This window comes from Anomaloglossus baeobatrachus, chromosome 3 (assembly GCF_048569485.1).
Source record: "Anomaloglossus baeobatrachus isolate aAnoBae1 chromosome 3, aAnoBae1.hap1, whole genome shotgun sequence".
Taxonomy (NCBI): domain Eukaryota; kingdom Metazoa; phylum Chordata; class Amphibia; order Anura; family Aromobatidae; genus Anomaloglossus; species Anomaloglossus baeobatrachus.
Genome location: NC_134355.1, coordinates 314533536 through 314553483, shown reverse-complemented (window position 1 = coordinate 314553483; position 19948 = coordinate 314533536). Strand labels below are relative to the sequence as shown.

Below are 19948 nucleotides of genomic sequence, written 5' to 3'. Positions count from 1 at the left end.
GATCAGTGTCGCTGTTGCAGGGGGCTCTGTGCAGGCTGAGCCGGGCGTCGCTGCAGTGATCGGAGCTTGGCGGGCCGCACCCGGCGGGGCTGCGGCCTGGTTCAGCATCTCACTTGCGGCGCGGACGAGCGTCGCTGCTGCGGTGGGGTCTTGGCGGACTGGGCTCAGCAGGGTGGCAGCCTGGGTCAGTGTCACACCTGCGGCACGGATGAGCACTGCCGTGGTGGTCGGAGCCCTGCGGGACAGGCGGGGCATCGCTGCAGCGGCCTGGGCTTGGCGGGCCGCATCTAGCGTGGCTGCGGCCTGGTTCGGTGGCGCCGCGCCGGGCGCCTCTTCCGGGACCGCGGGCGTGGCAGCAGGGGTCGGGGCACTTGTGCTGGCCGGGGCATCACTCGACTCACCCATCTGTGGCTGCATCGGGGTCTGCGTCATCGCCGCTCGGTCTGACATGCGTCGCGCGGCTCCCTCCTCGTAGGTCCGCACCGCCGCAGCCATCTCCAGGAGCTCCGTGTGTTCTTCCCTGAGCTGTCGCACAATCCCGGCCTCCAGCCGGTCGCAGAAGATGGCAAGCTCCCGGCACCACCAGGCAGCAGAGCCTGGCTCTGGGTATCCGCGTCTGGACTCCATTTCCTCCAGCACGCTACTGGCTTCTCTTCTGCTCCGCCGTCTCTGGACGCTTCCGCTTTCATAGCTGGCAAGGTCAGAACTCTGCAGGGGATCTCTGGGTAGCCACGCCTCTTCGTGGGCGGTAACTTCTTCCAGCGCGGGCTGCTGTTGTTTTTCAGCGCGCTTTTCATGGTGGCAATATGGCGGCGCTTCCAATTTTTCAAGCGGACCGCCTAGGCACATGGTCACCTGTCTGAACAGGTCTAGTCCTTATCCTGTTCGTGACGCCAGATGTGAAGCCCCACAGGTGCAGTGTCGGTGTCGGTGCATTACCTTCAGGGACTCCACGTTGCTGGATCTCCGTCACTGGTAGGAAATCTTCTTGTTTGATCGTGACGCCACTCTCAGTATTGCGGCCAGTAGGGACCGCCACTGCAGGTTGAGGGTCGCCTGGGGCTGATGGTGTGTGCAGTTAGATGTAGTAGCCTCCTGAGAGTGAGGCAAGCCCCAGGGCCCTGTGTAGGTTTGTAGTACCACAAGTCGCAGAATAACCACACAGGCAGGAATGTCTTTCAAGGGCTTTACTCACATTTGATGGCAGGGTGAGTAGCCCGGGCGTAGCTGGGACGAACCAGGTGGAACCAGGTATCCTTCAGGCTGACTTTATGAGGGTGACTACTGACTCGCCTTCCTTAGCCCTTGGTGGTTTGGGGTAACCCCGACTTTGAGTCCCTATGGGGGTCACCCAGGGAAGATGCTCCAAGCCTCTCTCCCCTTCTTGTTTCGCCGTGTGCTTGTTCCCCGGACCAGGCCACTCCAGCCTCTTGCCTCCTATGACCTATGGGCCCAAACTTGCGGTTACGTGGCTGCGGCTTTTGTAGTGTTGTGGTGTGGGCTTTAGGAGCCCCACACCGGCAGGTTTAGCAGGGAAAGGTGAATCTATCCTCGCTTCGGGATCTGCCGCCCGGTTGGGCCTGGTGCTCCCTAGCAGTCTCCTTACTTCCCACTCCGTGCACTCTCTAGCTGAAGCTGGCTTTCAGGCAGCACTCCTAGTTGACCGTTCTCCCCCGTCTGTAGCCACTGCGCGGGCGCTGTTAGACAGCAACAGCCCCACAGGTCTGCTCCTCACTGAGCCCTATGGAGTTCTCTGCTCTAACTGACTCACTGCCCCTCCTCTCCTGTTCTTGCCTACGCCACCTAGCCACCAGACTCTCCACCACACCCCTTGAGAGGAGATGGAGGCTCTACCCCCTCCACTATTCCAGTGAAGGTGAAGGCTTGCCCCCTCCTGGGATCCCCAGGGGTCCTCTCATGGGTACATGTGTGAGACCTGGTCACTATGCGCCTGTGTTCCACACCCCAGTCAGCCTTCTGGATTACCTGTATTGTACTGTCCCCAGCATGGGTGCAGTACTCAGTGGTGCCTGACTAGGTCAGGGGCGCCACATATATATATATATATATATATATATATATATATATAAGATGTGTGTATATTTTTATATATATATATATATATATATATATATATATATATATATATATGTATATATGTATATATATATATATATATAAAACCACTTGGAAACACGCTGTGCCATCTGCAAAGCCTGATGGAGAGCACAACAAAGTTCAGTGGACTAGTGTGAGGGGAGAAAAGCCTTGTATTTGAGACAGATGTGAAACATTACCCCCCACCCCTCTAACTGCCCCTCCCAGATGAGTCCGTAAAAGACAAAAGCAGTTGCTTAGCATTCAAATTTTTGCGCAAGAGTTGAGTATGTCCTTTTTTCGCACTTAACATCTTTCCTCGGGAGTATATACTTTTCACTCCAAAAAACATACTGATAGGGAATTGAGATTGTGAGCCCCAATAGGGACAGTGTTGCCAATGTATGTAAAGCACTGTTGAATTAATAACACTATATAAGTGAATAAATTTTATATTATTATTATTCAGTCTATCAAGTAGGAGAGATTACCATGAACCTTCTAAGGCGGGCTTTACACATTGCGACATCGATAGCAATTGCTAGCGATGTCCAGCGCGATAGCACCCGCCCCCGTCGCACATGTGATATGTGGTGATTGCTGCCGTAGCGAACATTTTCGCTACGGCTGCTTCACATGCACATACCTGGTCGGCGACGTCGTTGTGACTGCCGAACAATCCCTCTTTCAAGGGGGAGGTGCGTTTGGCGTCACAGCGACGTCACTAATCCGCCAGCCAATAGAAGAGGAGGGGCGGAGATGAGCGGGACATAACATCCCTCCCACATTCTTCCTTCCGCATTGCCGGTGGGATGCAGGTAAGGAGATGTTTGTCGCTCCTGCGGGTTTACACACAGTGAGGTGTGGAGCTGCAGAAATGACAAATAACATCGTACCTGCGGTCGAACCAACATTATGGAAATGAACGACGTTACACAGATCAGCGATATTGTACGCTTCTGTGCTCGTTCATCGTCGCACCTAGGATTTACACATTGCGATGTTGCTACCGGCGCCGGATGGGCATCACTAACGACGTGACCCCGACGATATATCGGTAGCGATGTCGCAACGTGTAAAGCCCCCCTTACAGTCCAGAATTTGGTTGATTTTATACTCTGCATCTGGATTAGAAGCAGAAGCGATGCAGACTTGACAATAGGAGAGAATCAATTGAGGACCAGTAGACATAGTCGAGAAACATGAAAGGCATTAGGGAATTTCAGAGTAGGGGGTAGTTTAAGACGGAAGGTGACCGGGTTTATTTGCTCAATAATTTGGAATTGGCTGCAGCTATATTATCTTATACCTCAGTTCAGCTGTTGTGGATGTCCTGATACTGTTCACAGCAGGAAGTAGGCTTTTATCTGGAATAGCGGTAGATGAGGTTTGTGACCAATTTCCCAGAAGATTCTGAAATACAACTGTTATGAGTGAAATAGGCCCAAGGGCGCAGTTCTAGCCTATTATCTTGGTGGGAGTTTGAGAAAATTTATAAATACTGTTCTATGGATTGGACTGGCCATTACTTTGGGGGCAATAGACTGAGGAGCAGTCCAGGTACAATTTTTTGTTCTTGCAGAACACCCTCCAGAATGTGGAAACAAATTGCACACTACAATAAAAGACAATATGAGCTGGAAGACCATGGAACCAGAAAGTTTCTTTAAAAAGCTCTTGAGCAAATGGAAGACCAGGCAAGGGCACAAAATGAGACATTTTTGCGAATTAGTCCACTATAATCCATTTAGTAGTGAACCCCTGTGCTTCAGGAATATTAGTAACAAAATCCATAAAGATTACAGACCAACAATCTTGTGGAATTGGAAGAGGCTGAAGAGGACCAAGAAAGACTTGACGAGAGGGTGTGAACTGTGCACAGGGAACTGAAGGGTTGTTACAAACTTTATGACAACTTGCCTTTATTTTGGTAATGGGAAAGAAGTTCAGTGGAATATTTCTCGCAGAGTGCTTTTGAAACCAGAGAACGTCCCTTAGGCCTCCGACACACATCCGTGCCGCCGGTACGTGTTTGCCATTTTTTGCACGTACCGGCGGCAAGGAGACACGTTCAGCAATGCTACCCTATTGTAGCAGGCACACACACGTAAAACCACACGGAACGTGTCTCCGTGTGCGTTTGTACGTGTGTGCGTTTATCTACACGCTGACATGTCAGTGTTTTCTCCGGCAGCACAGGTGTCACACGGCCCGCACCCGTACCACACGGGTGTAGTGTGGATGCGGTCCCGTGTGACACGCGCCGGAGAAAACACATGTGTCAGAGAAAAAAAAACCTTAACTTACCTTCTCAAGCCCTCCTGTCTCTGCCGCTGCTGTCACTTGCTGCCGACCGCCGCTCATTATTCTCATTTAATATTCACTTCACTGCAGCCGGAAGCAGCAGCAGCGGGGAGACGGGAGGGCTGGAGACCGAAGATCAGCACCACGGACAGCAGGAAGGACCACGTGAGTATGTAAATAACCTGTTCTCCGCATGTTATCACGGATAGCAGGCGGAGAACACACGTGGCCCGCACATACCAGAGACACGTACTTACCTGCACGCAACACACAGGGGAAATACGTGTCTCTCGGCATGTGCATGATTTTCACGTGAGTGTGTCGGAGGCCTTAGGTGGTGAAATGGAGGAAGAAGAGATCGCAGTAATAATACTTTAAGTTTCAATTACATATGAAGGCAGATCATCAGCAGTGTCAGATGGATCAAAGGACCTCAGCCTGTGGTTTTTCTTAGCTGGGTAATAAGTGAGGATTAAATGAAATCTTAGGAAAAAGAGCAACCATCAAGCTTGGCAGGGATTCAACCTATGAGCAGACTGAAGATACTCTAGGTTTTAGTGGTCAGTATACAGTAGATAGTCACTGGGAATGTAGCTCCTTCAAGAAGATGTTGCTATTCCTTAAGGCCCAGTTTAATGGCTAAAGCAGGCTTTACACGCTACAATATATCTAACGATGTGTCGGCGGGGTCACGTCGTAAGTGACGCATATCCAGCATCGTTAGTGATATTGTAGTGTGTGAAACCTACGTGCGATTGCGATTGAACGAATAAACATTGATCGCATACACGTCGTTCAAAACCTAAAAATTGAATGTCGGATTCTTCAATGTTCCCGAGGCAGCACACATCGCAGTGTGTGACATTCCGGGAACGATGAACTACAGCTTACCTGCATCCCGCGGCTCCCGTGGCTATGCGGAAGGAAAGAGGAGGGCGGGATGTTTACGTCCCGCTCATCTCTGCCCCTCCGCTTCTATTGGCCGGCTGCTGTGTGACGTCGCTGTGACACCGAACGTCCCTCCCACTCCAGGAAGTGGATGTTCGCTGCCCACAGCAAGGTCGTATGGTAGGTAAGTACGTGTGACGGCAAATAATCGTTTGTGCGACACGGTCAACAAATTGAACATGCCGCACATACGATGGGGGCGGGTCACATTGCATACGATATCGTATGCTTAATTGTAAGGTGTAAAGCAGGCTTTAGAGTTCACAGTCACCAATGGAATAATTCTGCCATGCTGGAGAAAATGTTTTTGAAAAGAATCCTCAGGGATAATTTCTTGCTCTAGAGGAATTTTGTGAGAGAACTGCACCTAGACCAATAGCAGAAGCAACCATTTTAAGGAAGAATAGTCTGTTCACACCGGATGGTGTAGGAATGAAGCAGTAGAAAAACGATACTTGGGTTCTTAAAAAGCTCGAGGATCAGACTCTGACAATTCCGGGAATTAGAATTAGCGTTCTTCCAAGTTAGGGCCATATTCAGAGCAACCACTTGAGATTAGTTTTTAATAAACTGAAAGTAATAATTAGCAAAGCTAAGAAATTTTAGTAGAGATGAGCGAACTGGCCACAGTTCGGCTCGCCGAATGGAGGTCTGGTTCGAGTTCGGTTCGGCGAACCACTCGAACCCCATAGGGAACAATGGGAGGCAATCACAAACACATAAAAACACATTATAAATGTACACATACAGTTAATAAACATTGAAATAACACTTACCTGTCCCCGGGATGTGTCCTGCACACTGTCTCCTGCAGCTTTTCCATCGGTAATCGCTGCGTCCTCTGGGAACACCAGCAGTGATGCAGGACCTATCATGATGTCAAAATAGCCATGTGACCAGTCACGTGTCTTTTATTTCATTGGCTACAGACTAGTCACATGACTATGACGCGTCATGCTAGGACCTGTCATTGCATCTCTCTGTTACACGGTGCACGTTTGTGTATCGCTGTTTACCGGCGACATGCTCTAGCACACGGTCGACTCCCCGCTCTGCTTCCCCGTTCCCTTAAGGTATTGTCACAATAAGTGACGCTCCAGTGATCCCACCAGCAACCTGACCTGGCAGGGATCGCTGGAGCATCGCTACACGGGTTGCTGGTGAGCTGTCAAACAGGCAGATCTCACCAGCAACCAGTGACCAGCCCCCAGCCAGCAGCGACGCGTGGAAGCGATGCTGCGCTTGGTAACTAAGGTAAATATCGGGTAACCAACCCGATATTTACCTTGGTTACCAGCTCACACCGCTTAGCGCTGGCTCCCTGCACTCCTAGCCAGAGTGCACATCGGGGTAATTTTACCCGATGTGTAGTCTGGCTATGTGTGCAGGGAGCCGGCACTGACAGCGTGAGAGCGGCGGACGCTGGTAACGAAGGTAAATATCGGGTAACCAAGGAAAGGGCTTCTTGGTTACCCGATGTTTACCGTAGTTACCAGCCTCTGCAGAAGCCGGCTCCTGATCGGCTGACACAGCCGGTCAATAACGGAGATCACCATTGCCATAGCAACGCGCTTGGTAGCGGTGGCGGTGACGTCCCGCTACCAGCACGCAGCAGCACCGGAATCACCTGATCGGAGCAGCGTTGCTATGGCAACCCGTGCCACCGCTTACAGCCGGGAGCCTGTGGTCACTCTCACAGAGTGATTTCGGCATGGAGCACAGCGTCTTCCCCATGCAGCTGTGCTGTCTGATGGAGCAGACAGAGCTGCATGTGTTGAAGGGGAAAGAAGACGAAAGAGCAGGATCGTGGAGGGGTGACAGGGGGTAATAAAGCTGGAGTCTCTAAGTGTGTCTGTGTATTTATTTCTATTAAAGTATTTTTTCTCTGTGTGGTGTTTTTTTTAACCCTTTATTGGAGATTCTTAATGGCCAGGTAAAACGTGCCTGACATTAAGAATCTCTGACTTAATACTAGCTAGTAAAACAAAGCCAGTATTAACTCATGATTACCCAGCAAGCCACCCGGCTTCAGGGCTGTTGGAAGAGTTGGATACAGCGCCAGATGATGGCACTTCTATGAGAGCGCCATTTCCTGGGGCGGCTGCGGACTGCAATTCGCAGCAGAGGGGCCCACAAACCTCGGGCTAACCTGTGCTGCGGATTCCAATCCCCAGCTGCCTAGGTGTACCCGGCTGGACACAAAAATGGGGCGAAGCCTACGTCGTTTTGTTTTTTTTAATTATTTCATAAAATTTATGAATTAAGTAAAAACAGGGCTTCCCTATATTTTTGGTTCCCAGCCGGGTACAAATAGGCAGCTGGGGGTTGGGGGCAGCCGTACCTGCCTGCTGTACCTGGCTAGCATACAAAAATATGGCGAAGCTCACGTCATTTTTTTGTAGTTTTTTTGAAAAAAAAAAAATGCTTCCCTTGATTTTCCATTGCCAGTGAAGGTAACACCAAGCAGTGGGGGTTAGCAGCCAGAAGCTGCTTGGATTATCCTTAGCTAGCAATAAAAAAATGCAGCGGGAGCCCATATATATTTTTTTTAATTATTTATTTAAATAACTAAAAACAAAAAGGGCTTCCCTGTATTTTGATTGCTGGACATCACAGTGCTGTAAAAATAAATCTTTAAAAAAAATGACATAGCGCTCCGCGGTATTTTTGATTCTCAGCGCAGATAAAGCAGACGGCTACGGGTTGCCACCCCCATCTGCCTGGCGTTACCTTGGCTGGCAATCAAAATACAGGGAAGCCCATTAATTTTTTTTATTTAAAAAATAGTTAAAAAAATGACGATGGGTCCCCCCATTTTTGATAGCCAGCTAGGGTAAAGCAGATGGCTGTAGCCTGAAAACCACAGCTGGCAGCTTTACCGTGGTTGGGGATCCAATGTGGAGGTCACCCCAGGCTCTTTTTTTATAATTATTTTATAAATATTAATAATTACAAAAAAAAAGTAGGGTCCCCCCCAAATTGGATCACCAGCCAAGGTAAAGCGGACAGCTGTGGTCTGATATTCTCAGACTAGGGAGGTCCATGGTTATTGGACTTTCCCCAGCCTAAAAATAGCAGGCCGCAGCCGCCCCAGAAGTGGTGCATTCATTAGATGAAACAATCCTGGTGCTTCGCCCCAGCTCATCCCGTGCCCTGGTGCGGTGGCAAACGGGGTAATATATGGGGTTAATACCAGATGTGTAATGTCACCTGGCATCAAGCCCTGGGGTTGGTGAGGTCAGGCGTCTATCAGATACCCGACATCACCAACCCAGTCAGTAATTAAAAAAAAAATAGACGACAAACACATTTTTATTTGAAAAAACACTCCCCAACACATTCCCTCGATCACCAATTTATTAGAAAGAAAAACAAATCCAGGTCTGCTGTAATCCAAGCGGTTACCATGACGATCCATACCATAGTCGCTGTCCCAGTCAATGAAGAACAGAATGTTTCCCATTGACTGGGAGAGTAATGCAGTGACCTGAGGTAACATCAGAAGGTCAGCCCAGGTTACTGCAGGGCATGACAAGTGCTGCTGTCAGGAGCGAGGTACATTACCTGTGCTGATCTCCTGCACTGCTGACAGCAGACCTGTCACTGACTTCTATGACCGTTGACTTCACAGCCGAGTATCGCGAGAGCCCGTGACGTCACCGCTAGTGACAGTCCCGGGCCGCAGTGAGAGATGTGAAGCAGTGGCCATGGAAGACAGTGTCAGCACTGAGGTCGGGAGAGCAGGACTTCATCACCGCAGGAGCCGAGCGGGGTAATGCGTGCGGAGTGCGAGGTGGGCGGAGCCTAGTGAGGAAATGTGTGCAGAGTGCCAGGTAGGCGGAGCCTAGCGGGGCCATGTGTGCAGAGTGCCAGGTGGGCGTAGCCTAGCGGGGTAATGTGTGTGGAGTACCAGGTGGGTGGAGCCTATCGTGGCCATGTGTGCAGAGTGCCAGGTGGACGGAGCCTAGCAGGGTAATGTGTGCGGAGTTTGAGGTGGGCAGAGCCTAGCGTGGTAATGTGTGCAGAGTGCCAGGTGGGCGGAGCCTAGCAGGGCCATGTGTGCAGAGTGCCAGGTGGGCAGAGCCTAGCGGGGTAATGTGTGCGGAGTGCCAAGTGGGTGGAGCCTAGCGGGGTAATGTGTGTGGAGTGCAAGGTGGGCGGAGCCTATCGCGGCCATGTGTGCAGAGTGCCAGGTGGACGGAGCCTAGTGGGGTAATGTGTGTGGAGTGCGAGGTGGGCGGAGCCTAGCATGGTAATGTGTGCAGAGTGCCAGGTGGGCGGAGCCATGTGTTCAGAGTCCCAGGTGGGCGGAGCTTAGCAGGGTAATGTGTGTGGAGTGCCAGGTGGGCGGAGCCTAGCGGGGTAATGTGTGTGGAGTGTGAGGTGGGTGGAGCCTAGCGGGTCCATGTGTGCGGGCGGCGGAGTGCGAGGTGGGCGGAGCATAGCGTGGTAATGTGTGCAGAGTGCCAGGTGGGCAGAGCCTAGCGGGGTAATGTGTGGAGTGCCAGGTGGGCGGAGCCTATCGCGGCCATGTGTGCAGAGTGCCAGGTGCACGGAGCCTAGCGGGGTAATGTGTGCGGAGTGCGAGGTGGGCGGAGCCTAGCGGGGTAATGTGTGTGGAGTGTGAGGTGGGTGGAGCCTAGCGGGTCCATGTGTGCGGGTGGCGGAGTGCGAGGTGGGCAGAGCCTAGCGTGGTAATGTGTGCAGAGTGCCAGGTGGGCGGAGCCTAGCGGGGTAGTGTGTGCGGAGTGCCAGGTGGGCGGAGCCTATCATGGCCATGTGTGCAGAGTGCCAGGTGGGCGGAGCCTAGCGGGGTAATGTGTGCGGAGTGCGAGGTGGGCGGAGCCTAGCGTGGTAATGTGTGCAGAGTGCCAGGTGAGCGGAGCCTAACGGGGTAGTGTGTGTGGAATGCCAAGTGGGTGGAGCCTAGCGGGGTAATGTGTGTGGAGTGCCAGGTGGGCGGAGCCTATCGCGGCCATGTGTGCAGAGTGCCAGGTGGATGGAGCCTAGCGGGGTAATCTGTGCGGAGTGTGAGGTGTGCGGAGCCTAGCGTGGTAATGTGTGCAGAGTGCCAGGTGGGCGGAGCCTAGAGGGGTAATGTGTGCGGAGAGCCAGGTGGGTGGAGCTTAGGGGGTCCATGTGTGCGGGTGGCGGAGTGTCAGGTGGGCGGAGCCTATCATGGCCATGTGTGCAGAGTGCCAAGTGGGTGGAGCCTAGCGGGGTAATGTGTGCAGAGTGTGAGGTGGGCGGAGCCTAGCGTGGTAATGTGTGCAGAGTGCCAGGTGAGCGGAGCCTAGCGGGGCCATGTGTGCAGAGTGCCAGGTGGGCGGAGCCTAGCGGGGTAATGTGTGTGGCGTGCCAGGTAGGCGGAGCCTAGTGGGGTAATGTCTGTGGAGTGTGAGGTGGGTGGAGCCTAGCGGGTCCATGTGTGCGGGCGGCGGAGTGCGAGGTGGGCGGAGCCTAGCGTGGTAATGTGTGCAGAGTGCCAGGTGGGCGGAGCCTAGCGGGGCCATGTGTGCGGGCGGCGGAGTGCGAAGTGGGTGCCAAGAGCCTAGCGGGGCCATGTGGCGCTGAGGACGTCAGTGTCGGGGACTGCATGGCTGGGGACAGGTGAGTGTGAGTGTGAGTGTGTGTGTGTGTGTGTGTGTGTGTACATGCCGACTGCAGGAGGAGGCAGAGCCGAGCGGGGAAGTGTTGGCTCCCTGCACAAGTAACCAGGGTAAACATCGGGTTACTAACCAAAGCGCTTTGCTTGGATACCCGATGTTTATCTTGGTTACCAGCTTACCACAGGCTGCCAGCGATGGCTCCCTGCACACTGTAGCTGTAAAAAGCCACGCTTTTCCTTATAGAACCGTTCTCGAACGTAACTCGAACTGTCGAGCTTTTAGCAAAAAGCTCGAGTTCTAGTTCGATCTAGAACACCCCCCAAAATCACTCGAACCGCGAACTGGCGAACCTCGAACCTCGCTCAACTCTAATCTTTAGTGAACCTTTAACCTGACTGCATGTGGCCAATCTAATATGGCATAAACTTTATATGGGTCCTTTTGAACGCCACCAGAAGAGATGATGTAGAAGAGGAATCGCAATTTTTGTTGCTTAAGTAGACTTTTCTCCAACTTGGCATACAGGTGATTGTGTTGTAGTCTCATTTGAATGGAGTGGCTATGAATGTGATCAGAGATCAAGTTTCCGGTGAAGCTTAGGATGTCGTCTGCATAGACTTAAGACGATATATCGCCAGGGTCACGGATTCCGTGACGCACATCCGGCATCGTTAGCGACGCCATTGCGTGCAACAGCTCCGACCTTCTGTTAACAATCAAAAATACTCACCTTATCGTTGATCGTTGACACGTCGTTCATTTTCAAAAAATCGTTGATTGTTGCAGGACGCAGGTTGTTCGTCGTTCCCGCGGCAGCACACATTGCTATGTGTGACACCTCGGGAACGATGAACTACAGCTTACCTGCGGCCGCCGGCAATGAGGAAGGAAAGAGATGGGCGGGATATTACGGCCACTCATCTACGTCCCTCCGCTTCTATTGGGCGGCCGCTTAGTGACGCCGCTGTGATGCCGCACGAACCACCCCCTTAGAAAGGAGGCGGTTAGCCGGCCACAGCGACGTCGCTAGGCAGGTAAGTACGTGTGACGGCTCCTAATGATATTGTGCGCCACGGACAGCAATTTGCCCGTGACGCACAAACGACGGGGGCGGGTGGTTTCACCAGCGACATCGCTAGCGATGTCACTGCGTGTAAAGCCCCCTTAAGACATTCTGTTGCAGAACATCGCAAAATATCTTATTCATGAAGTGCTAGAACATAACCAGTGGATTGCACAATCTGAAATGGCAGATATATGCTGTGTATGCTGAATGCAGTCTTTCATTCATCTCCATCTTTGATGCGGATAAGTTTATGAGCACCATGCAGGTCTGACTGAACTTGGTAGCACCTTTAATCCTGTAGAATAACTCAGAAATGAGGGGCAATGGACAACAATCTTTCAGAGTGATTTTATTCATGCCCCGATAGACTATGCATGGTATCAGGGTGCCATGTATCTTTTTAAAGAAGAAGAATCCTGCACCAGATGGGGATAAAGGTTTTTGGATAAATCCCAATGAAATTCTCTGGTGTCCAGAATCAATCAATGCTTGTCCTGTGAAAACAGAATAACCAAAGGAAATAAATCCGAGTAATTTTTATTTAGTGTAGGGGCTGAAGTTCCCCTGTTTTGTATTCAGTTTGGAACAGTGTGTAAGAAAATTATCCCAGTTACCACAATATAAACAGAGCACTTGTGAAAGTAGACAGGATTTTTTTGGCCTGTAACAATCTCTTCCGACCGATTTGCAAAGGTTCCAGTGCAGTCGGTCTTGGAAGTCATTTTGACAATGCTCTTGGGAAAGAGACATGAAAATCCACAGTTTTTTTACCTAGATCATTGGTGGCTGATGTTGAGGAGGCGGTGGAGAGACCTGAGGAGTTTGAGGCAGTGCATCCATATGAGCGGCAAACTTTTGCATAACCTAGACAAGTTCACATTGGTTGGCAGCCAGTTGTACTACAAGTCCAGGCAATTCATTTGTATCCCACAGGAAAGGAGTGTTGTTGTTGCTATGCCTTTGGGATCCATGGTCTTAGGCGGGCTTTGCACGTTGCGACATCGCAAGCCGATGCTGTGATGTCGCACGTGATAGTCCCTGCCCCCGTCGCAGGTACAATATCTTGTGAAAGCTGGCGTAGCGAAAATTATCGCTACACCGGCTTCACATGCACTCACCTGCCCTGCGACCGTCGCTCTGGCCGGTGACCCGCCTCCTTATTAAGGGGGCGGGTTGTGCGGCGTCACTGCGACGTCACACGGCAGGCGGCCAATAGGAGCGGATGGGCGGAGATGAGTGGGATGTAAACATCCCGCCCACCTCCTTCCTTCCGCATATCCTACGGAAGCTGCGGTGACGCCTGTAGGAGATGTTCCTCGCTCCTGCGACTTCACACACAGCGATATGTGCTGCCGCAGTAGCGAGGAACAACATTGGACGGTCGCATCAGCGTAATTATGGATTACGCCGACGCTACACCGATGATATGATTACGACGCTTTTGCGCTCATTAATCGTATCATCTAGGCTTTACACACTGCGATGTCGCATGCGATGCCGGATGTGCGTCACTTACAATTTGACCCCACCGACATCGCACCCGCGATGTCGTAGTGTGCAAAGCCCGCCTTAGTATTGAGTTTTTGCTCACCTGAAGAGTTAGAGCCTCCAAGTGTGTGGTGATGCAGGAGTGTAGAAAAACATGCAGCAGTGCTTAAGCCAAGTGACTGCAAGTAAATGTCCCCATCTGCTGACCCAAGTCAGGAAGGCAGAAAGAATATCAACAATAGGAACTGAAGAACAAAGTATACTTCCCCTACGGAGCAGATAAGAGGAGACATCCATTCAGTTGACAGTTATGGTGCAGTTACTAAATATAAAAGCTCAGAATGGCAGAGAAGGGGCGTAGTTGACCCCCTAAATTCATACCAGGATGGACGTGTGAGTAGCGGAGTAGGCTTACAGCTGGGAAGAAGGCCAAATACTGATTCCTGTAGAAGACCAAAAACCGATTCTTGAAGAAGACTGAATACTGATTCCTGAAAAAAACCGAATACCAAGTTCTGAAGAAGACTGAATATCGATTCCTGGAAAAGAACCCTGTGATACTCTATCCAGACAAAAACTCGAGCCAGGCCGTTGCTTCATATCCAGAAGTACGGTACTGGGCCACGCTTCAGTGAACAGGCGGCTGGCTTGCTAAGTGAGGGAAGTTATCCACTAAATTAGACTTACGGTCTAGCTGGTTGTATTGTTGTGTTGCCCCTGACATGGTCAGGCACCACTGAGTACTGCACCCATGCTGGGTGATTACAAACAGGTAATCCCTAAGGCTGAGTAGGGTGTGTATGCACAGGCACATTGTAACCAGGTCTCACAGACACATTAGAGGGGACCCCTGGGCAGACCCAGGAGGGGGCGTGGCCTCCACATCTCAGCTAGTGATGCGGTAGAGAAGCTGGAAATGAGTAGTTGCAGTGGCAGTCAAGGGAACAGGAGCTGGAGGCAGACGAGTCTGAACTGCAGACGCAGGAGAGCGAACACACTAGTCAGACCCTGCACGTGTAGTGGCTGCTGGCGGGGGATTACATTGCCACACAGTCAGACTGAAAGACTCCTGCAGAAGAGAAAGGACAGGCAGTTGAGTACGTGGACTCCTGATAATGAAGCACGCACGGGGAACAGGTCCCTAGAGCCAGACATCCATTTAGTGGTCTGCTAAATCCTGCAGGTGGTGGGACTAGAGGTTCCACACCAACCATCACAGAGCCCGAGCATCAGCAGCGAGGGGGTTCATAAGGAGTATCGAGCCTGGAGCCATCTTTTCCTTGGTCCACGCTGCCAGCAAATGGGTTAGAAAGGGGAGAAAAGGCAGCTGCAACTTCCCTGGCTTAATCCCACAGTACTTTAAGTCAGGGGTTGTCCGAAACAAGAAGTGCTAGGAAGGCGAGTCAGCAGTCAACCCTATACCAGCCTGAAGGATACCTGGTTCCACCTGGTTCATCTCAGTATCACTCGGGTTGCCTCACTCTACCACCAGAAAGCGAGTAAACAGTTGAAAGACATTTCTGGACTGAGACTGAGTTCTTCTGTGACCTGTTGTTCCACACACATACACCCGAGTCTCTGGGGCCAGTTTCACTCTCGGGAGGCCACACCATCTAGCTGCAGATACCATCAGCCCCAGACGCTCGTTAAACTGCAGTGGTGGTCACCCATCACCCTGACCACAAAACCGAGTGTGGCGTCACGACACAAAAGTAAACAGCCTGACATACCTGTGACCAGAGGGGTCCCTAAAGAGAAGTCCCCGCAGTGTCCCAGAGGCAACCGCTCCAACACTGTGGTGGGCAACTCATTGTAACTGACCTTCATGCTGTTTTGTACATTGCTTAGCTGTTAATGACAATGATGGAAAGAGAGGTAACACTGATGCTGCCCTGACAGAGAGATTAGGATTCAGACAACATTAACAATTAGAGAGACGAGTGGACTCACAGATAACCGGGATCGGCAAGTCCCTGTTCTTTTTTTTTTTTTTTTTTTTTAAATCTGGTTCCAGTCCAGAATCTGGTCCCCATATAAGTCTATGGGGACCAAAATCCAGAGATTAAAAATCTTGGTACAAGGGATAGGAACACACTCGCTGTACTTACGGAGGAACCGTCATGATGGAGCTGATAATTAACCCTCATTGAATATTCACTGCTTTTCCCACTCACCTGCAGCCACTGATTGGTTGCAGTGAGACACGCCACCACCCTAAGAAGTAGCAATGTGCCAGCTGACTGCAACCAATCACAGGTGCCAGGACGGTTGGTGAGCGGGGAAAGCAGTGCAACTGTCTGCGGGTCAGTATTGTGGTATAAAAATAAATGAATAAATAAAACAATTGGCATAGGGTCCCCCCTATTATGGTACCCAGAACAGCTAAAGCCCACGGCTACAGCCCCCAGCTGGGTGCTTATCTTGGCTGTGTATCAAAATAAGACCTGCATGTGGATTTTAAATAATAAGAATTTAATAATTTAAATAAATAGTTAAAAAAAAAAACGATGTGCGTTCTCCCCCACTTTTGATACCCAGCGAAGATAAAACCCAACAGCTGGGGGCTGGTATTCTCAGACTGGGGAGGTCCATGCTTAATAGACTAAGCCTAATAATAGCAACCTGCAGCCGCCCAGGAATTATCGCATCCCTTAGATGTGACAAGCTCGGCACTTTACCTGGCTCTTTTATGAAACCAAATAGCACAAATTATTTATAGCCCCAAATGCATACATTTAGGTAAGAAAAATAAAGAGGGTGAACTTCTTTAAGGAGTGAAAGTCAATGGGCCAATTCAGAAGTCCAATTTTCTGCAAAGTCTTTTCCATTTAAAATCAATAAGTCCATGAAAACAGACAACGCAAGCACACAAAACTGATGTAATTTGGATGAAAAATAATTTCATTGTTGACATATATACTGGCCAAACCAGGTAGTCACAAAATAGTTAATCCTTGGCACCAACACAGTCCCCACACAGATATACACCAGCCAATCAGGCCCTACTACCCCCTCCCCAGGAAAATAGGAGGGATGGAGAAGAGCTTAGGAAGTGCAGAGAGGAGTTAAGTTTCAGTTGAGCTGTAGTCAGTGAAGAGCTGACAGGAGGGAGTTGGAGCTCCCTGGAGAGGTTGGTAGTCGGGATTGGAGCCCTGGACTACCAGACTAGGTAGCAGTGAGGGCCAAAGGCATGGAGATCCGGTCGTGGGGAACCTGAGGCCGACCAGGGCAGGGTTGTAGCCCACCGGTGCTGAGAGAGGGGACCCGATCCGGAGGCCATAAAAACGGACCAGTCCAGACAAGAAAGAAACAGGACAGAGAGTGTGGCAGAAAGGGCCCTGGCTGTATATCTGGGTGTGGGACGCAAAGACACCCACCAAAGGTGACCGGCCATTGGCAATTTGGTTTACAATACAGACTGTGTGTGGTGACTGAACATCCACATCATCAGCAGCTCATCCAGCACCACGACAACCAAACGGTGAGTTTCCTGCTCCTTGCAATTGCTCACAATACCCTGGGCCCCGGGACTACACCTCCTTTACCCGTGGAGGGGATCCCACCTTGCTGCCCCACTCCATCAGCCCCGGGCACCCACATACAAGGCAGCGGCGGTGTCACCATCCCTCACCGCAACCCATGAGTGGCGTCACAGACAAAATCCCCTGTAAATACCCCCTTTTCACTCGTGGCCGACGGACGGCTGCGCGAGCCCCGGATCTGGCTGCCACTCGAGCCACAGCCACTGCCCAGATCCAAGTGCCTCAAGTGGCCCCCCGGTTGTGATCTGTCCCCTGCCCGCGACACATCTATGAAGAAAAAAATATGCTCTCAGCATTTTGTTTCCTGCCCTATGTTTTCTTCCATGCATACCCATTTCATTATTTAGCATGCCCTGTCTGTTTGCTGGGGGGCAAGTGTGACTAAAAGAAATAGAAATTGTGGAACATCATTTTAATGTTATTTGTTTTTTGTTTTTTTTTTTGTTTTTTTGCAAAATTATCAATTACAGAATCATTATGAGAAATCTTATAAAAGAATACTTATGTGATTTACTTTTCCCATCCTGGACCTCAGATCTTTTGGCATTAGATAATAAGGAAGATGAGATGAGAAGAGACGAGGAGATGGACGGCTTTTGAAGTCAACGTTGTAAATGTTATACTCAATCGATGGTGCTCTTTCAATGTTAGTAATCTGTTCCGTCCCGTTCCGATGGCCTTCATTCATTATTAGGCTTAGAATTTGCTGTGTCCAAATAGTGCCTGCAGAATAGCATATATTAATATTACATTTTAAAATGTAAAACAATAATTTCTCAGCCTTTTACTATGAATATGTGTCGCCCATGGAACGGTGTACTCGGTCCCGGGCAGTTTGCAGTTGGGAATGTTACTCTGGTGGCCATTTCCTAGTCCCGTGCCCTGGGGACGCCTAATAAAAAGGGGATATTTGCAGGGGATAAAGAGTTAATGTTCGTGACGCCACCTGCGGGTTGCGATTAAAGATTGGGAACAACCGCTGCTCAATGTGGGTACTCCCAGGGATGGTGGTAGTGGCAGCTGAGATGGTAGGGCCTCCGCAGGTAGGGCTGTGCCTGGGAGATGTATGGTGTATAATCATGGAGACCACACCTGGTTAACTTTAACAGTCTCTACTCACATGGACCCTCGGTATGCTTGTTACGATCCCAGGAGTATCAGTGCCAATGTAGTGACCCAGGTTGCTCTGTCCCCGGCACACTCTGTAGATTGAGTCCCCATAGCGTGGAGCATTTGGGAACCCCAACTGTCCCTTTTGGGGTACAGTCTCCTTTTTCGTACGGCGGGCAGTGCGGACCCTGCGGGGAGGTAAGTGTCCGAACCCCGATCCTAGTTTACTGCTGATGCCCCCGGATTATTTGGTTCGATGAAGAACATAAAGGCATGAAGGTGTCCTCACCATGCAGGTATTTATCAAACCGTTTAAACTCGACATTTCACCTAGGGCCCTGTGCCCCGTTTGTGCTCTGGTCCCGGTGTCACAGTTACACGGACCCGGCTCCGGCACGTCTGCACACCTCCTCCATATGCTCTCGACTTCCTCTAACTGACTGCTGACCACTCCCACCAGGCTGGCTATACCCAGGGACTCGTTCCCATGGCGACCATCCCCTTACATGGTTAACCCATTATGCTCAGTATGGAGAAGAGAACTAGGATTTTAGATGTGTGTTGGTGGAACTGGCACTGACACACCAGGTCCCAGGGGGTAGGTCCTGTATATATATATATATATATATATATATATATATACAGGCCCTACCAAAAGTTTGGACATACAGTTTTCTTTATTTTCATGACTCTGAAAATTGTAGATTCACATTGAAGGCATCAAAACTATGAATTAACACATGTGGAATGAAATACTTAAAAATACAAAAAGTGTGAAACAACTGAAAATATGTCTTATATTCTAGGTTCTTCAAAGTAGCCACCTTTTGCTTTGATTACTCCTTTGCACACTCATTGCATTCTCTTGATGAGTTTAAAGAGGTAGTTACCGGAAATGGTCTTCCAACAGTCTTGAAGGAGTTCCCAGAGATACTTAGTGACTCGCCCACCCCAGGGCTCTGGGACACCCGGTGCCGGGCCGGACTAGTCCGGGGGTAGTCAGAGGTGGCAGGGACCGGCTCCGTGACCCTGGCGGGGTCAACTAATATGACGGCTCCTGGGGATGGTGATTAATAATAAAGTTTGTGGAAATATATTCGTGACGCCACCTGTGAATTGCGGCTATGGAGCCGCTGCTGCTAGATAGAGCCTCCGGGGCTGATGTAATGGCAGCTGGGATGGTTCTGCTCCCCACAGGTGGAGAGGTACCCCGGGGCAACCGTTGGTGCTTATAGGAGTCTATGCAATGGTGGGGGTGGTGCAGGGCCAATTAGGTACTGTAAAGAACCAACACAAACAACAGTCTCTTTACCTTCTTTTCAATTATTTGCAACAGATTAGTCCTGGGAGACCGTCACAGGTGGTACGGGCGATCCGGTCGGCCTGGAAGTACCTGGGGTGATCTCTTTAGCCAGTCGAGTAATGAGGCCTACTCCCTGCTCTTCTCTGTTTCTACAGGACCCTGCACTCTTGGTTTAGCAGTGGCCCTCTTTCTGCTGGGACTTGTGGTACGTCCCTTTTCCCATGTGGTAGGCTGCGCAGGCCCTCTCTGGTGCTTCTCTGCTGGAGTCCACACCGGGCCCCTGTGATGCAGCTGGACCTTCGGGTTCTTTATGGGGCCAGGAGATCTGCAGCTCTCCTGCCCTTCGGATTCGGCTACCGGGGAAGGGTTTTACACCCTGGCAACCACAGACTCCGATGTCCGATGTTTGTTGAGTCCTCTCCTGAGGTGAACAGGTTCTGACCCGTCCTCCTCTAGCGTCTTCTCTACGTGCCTCGCTACG

General features: G+C 50.7%; 1 protein-coding gene across 3 annotated transcripts in view; it reads right to left on the bottom strand.

Moving 5' to 3' along the window:
- Positions 1-19948, bottom strand: part of LOC142295229 (amine sulfotransferase-like) — a 153754-nt gene that overhangs the window by 47719 nt on the left and 86087 nt on the right. For all 3 annotated transcript variants that reach the window (XM_075338318.1, XM_075338320.1, XM_075338319.1), the window contains one exon: positions 17569-17777. In XM_075338318.1, coding sequence (XP_075194433.1) covers positions 17569-17777 — 209 coding nt within the window. The remainder of the gene's footprint in view (positions 1-17568; positions 17778-19948) is intronic.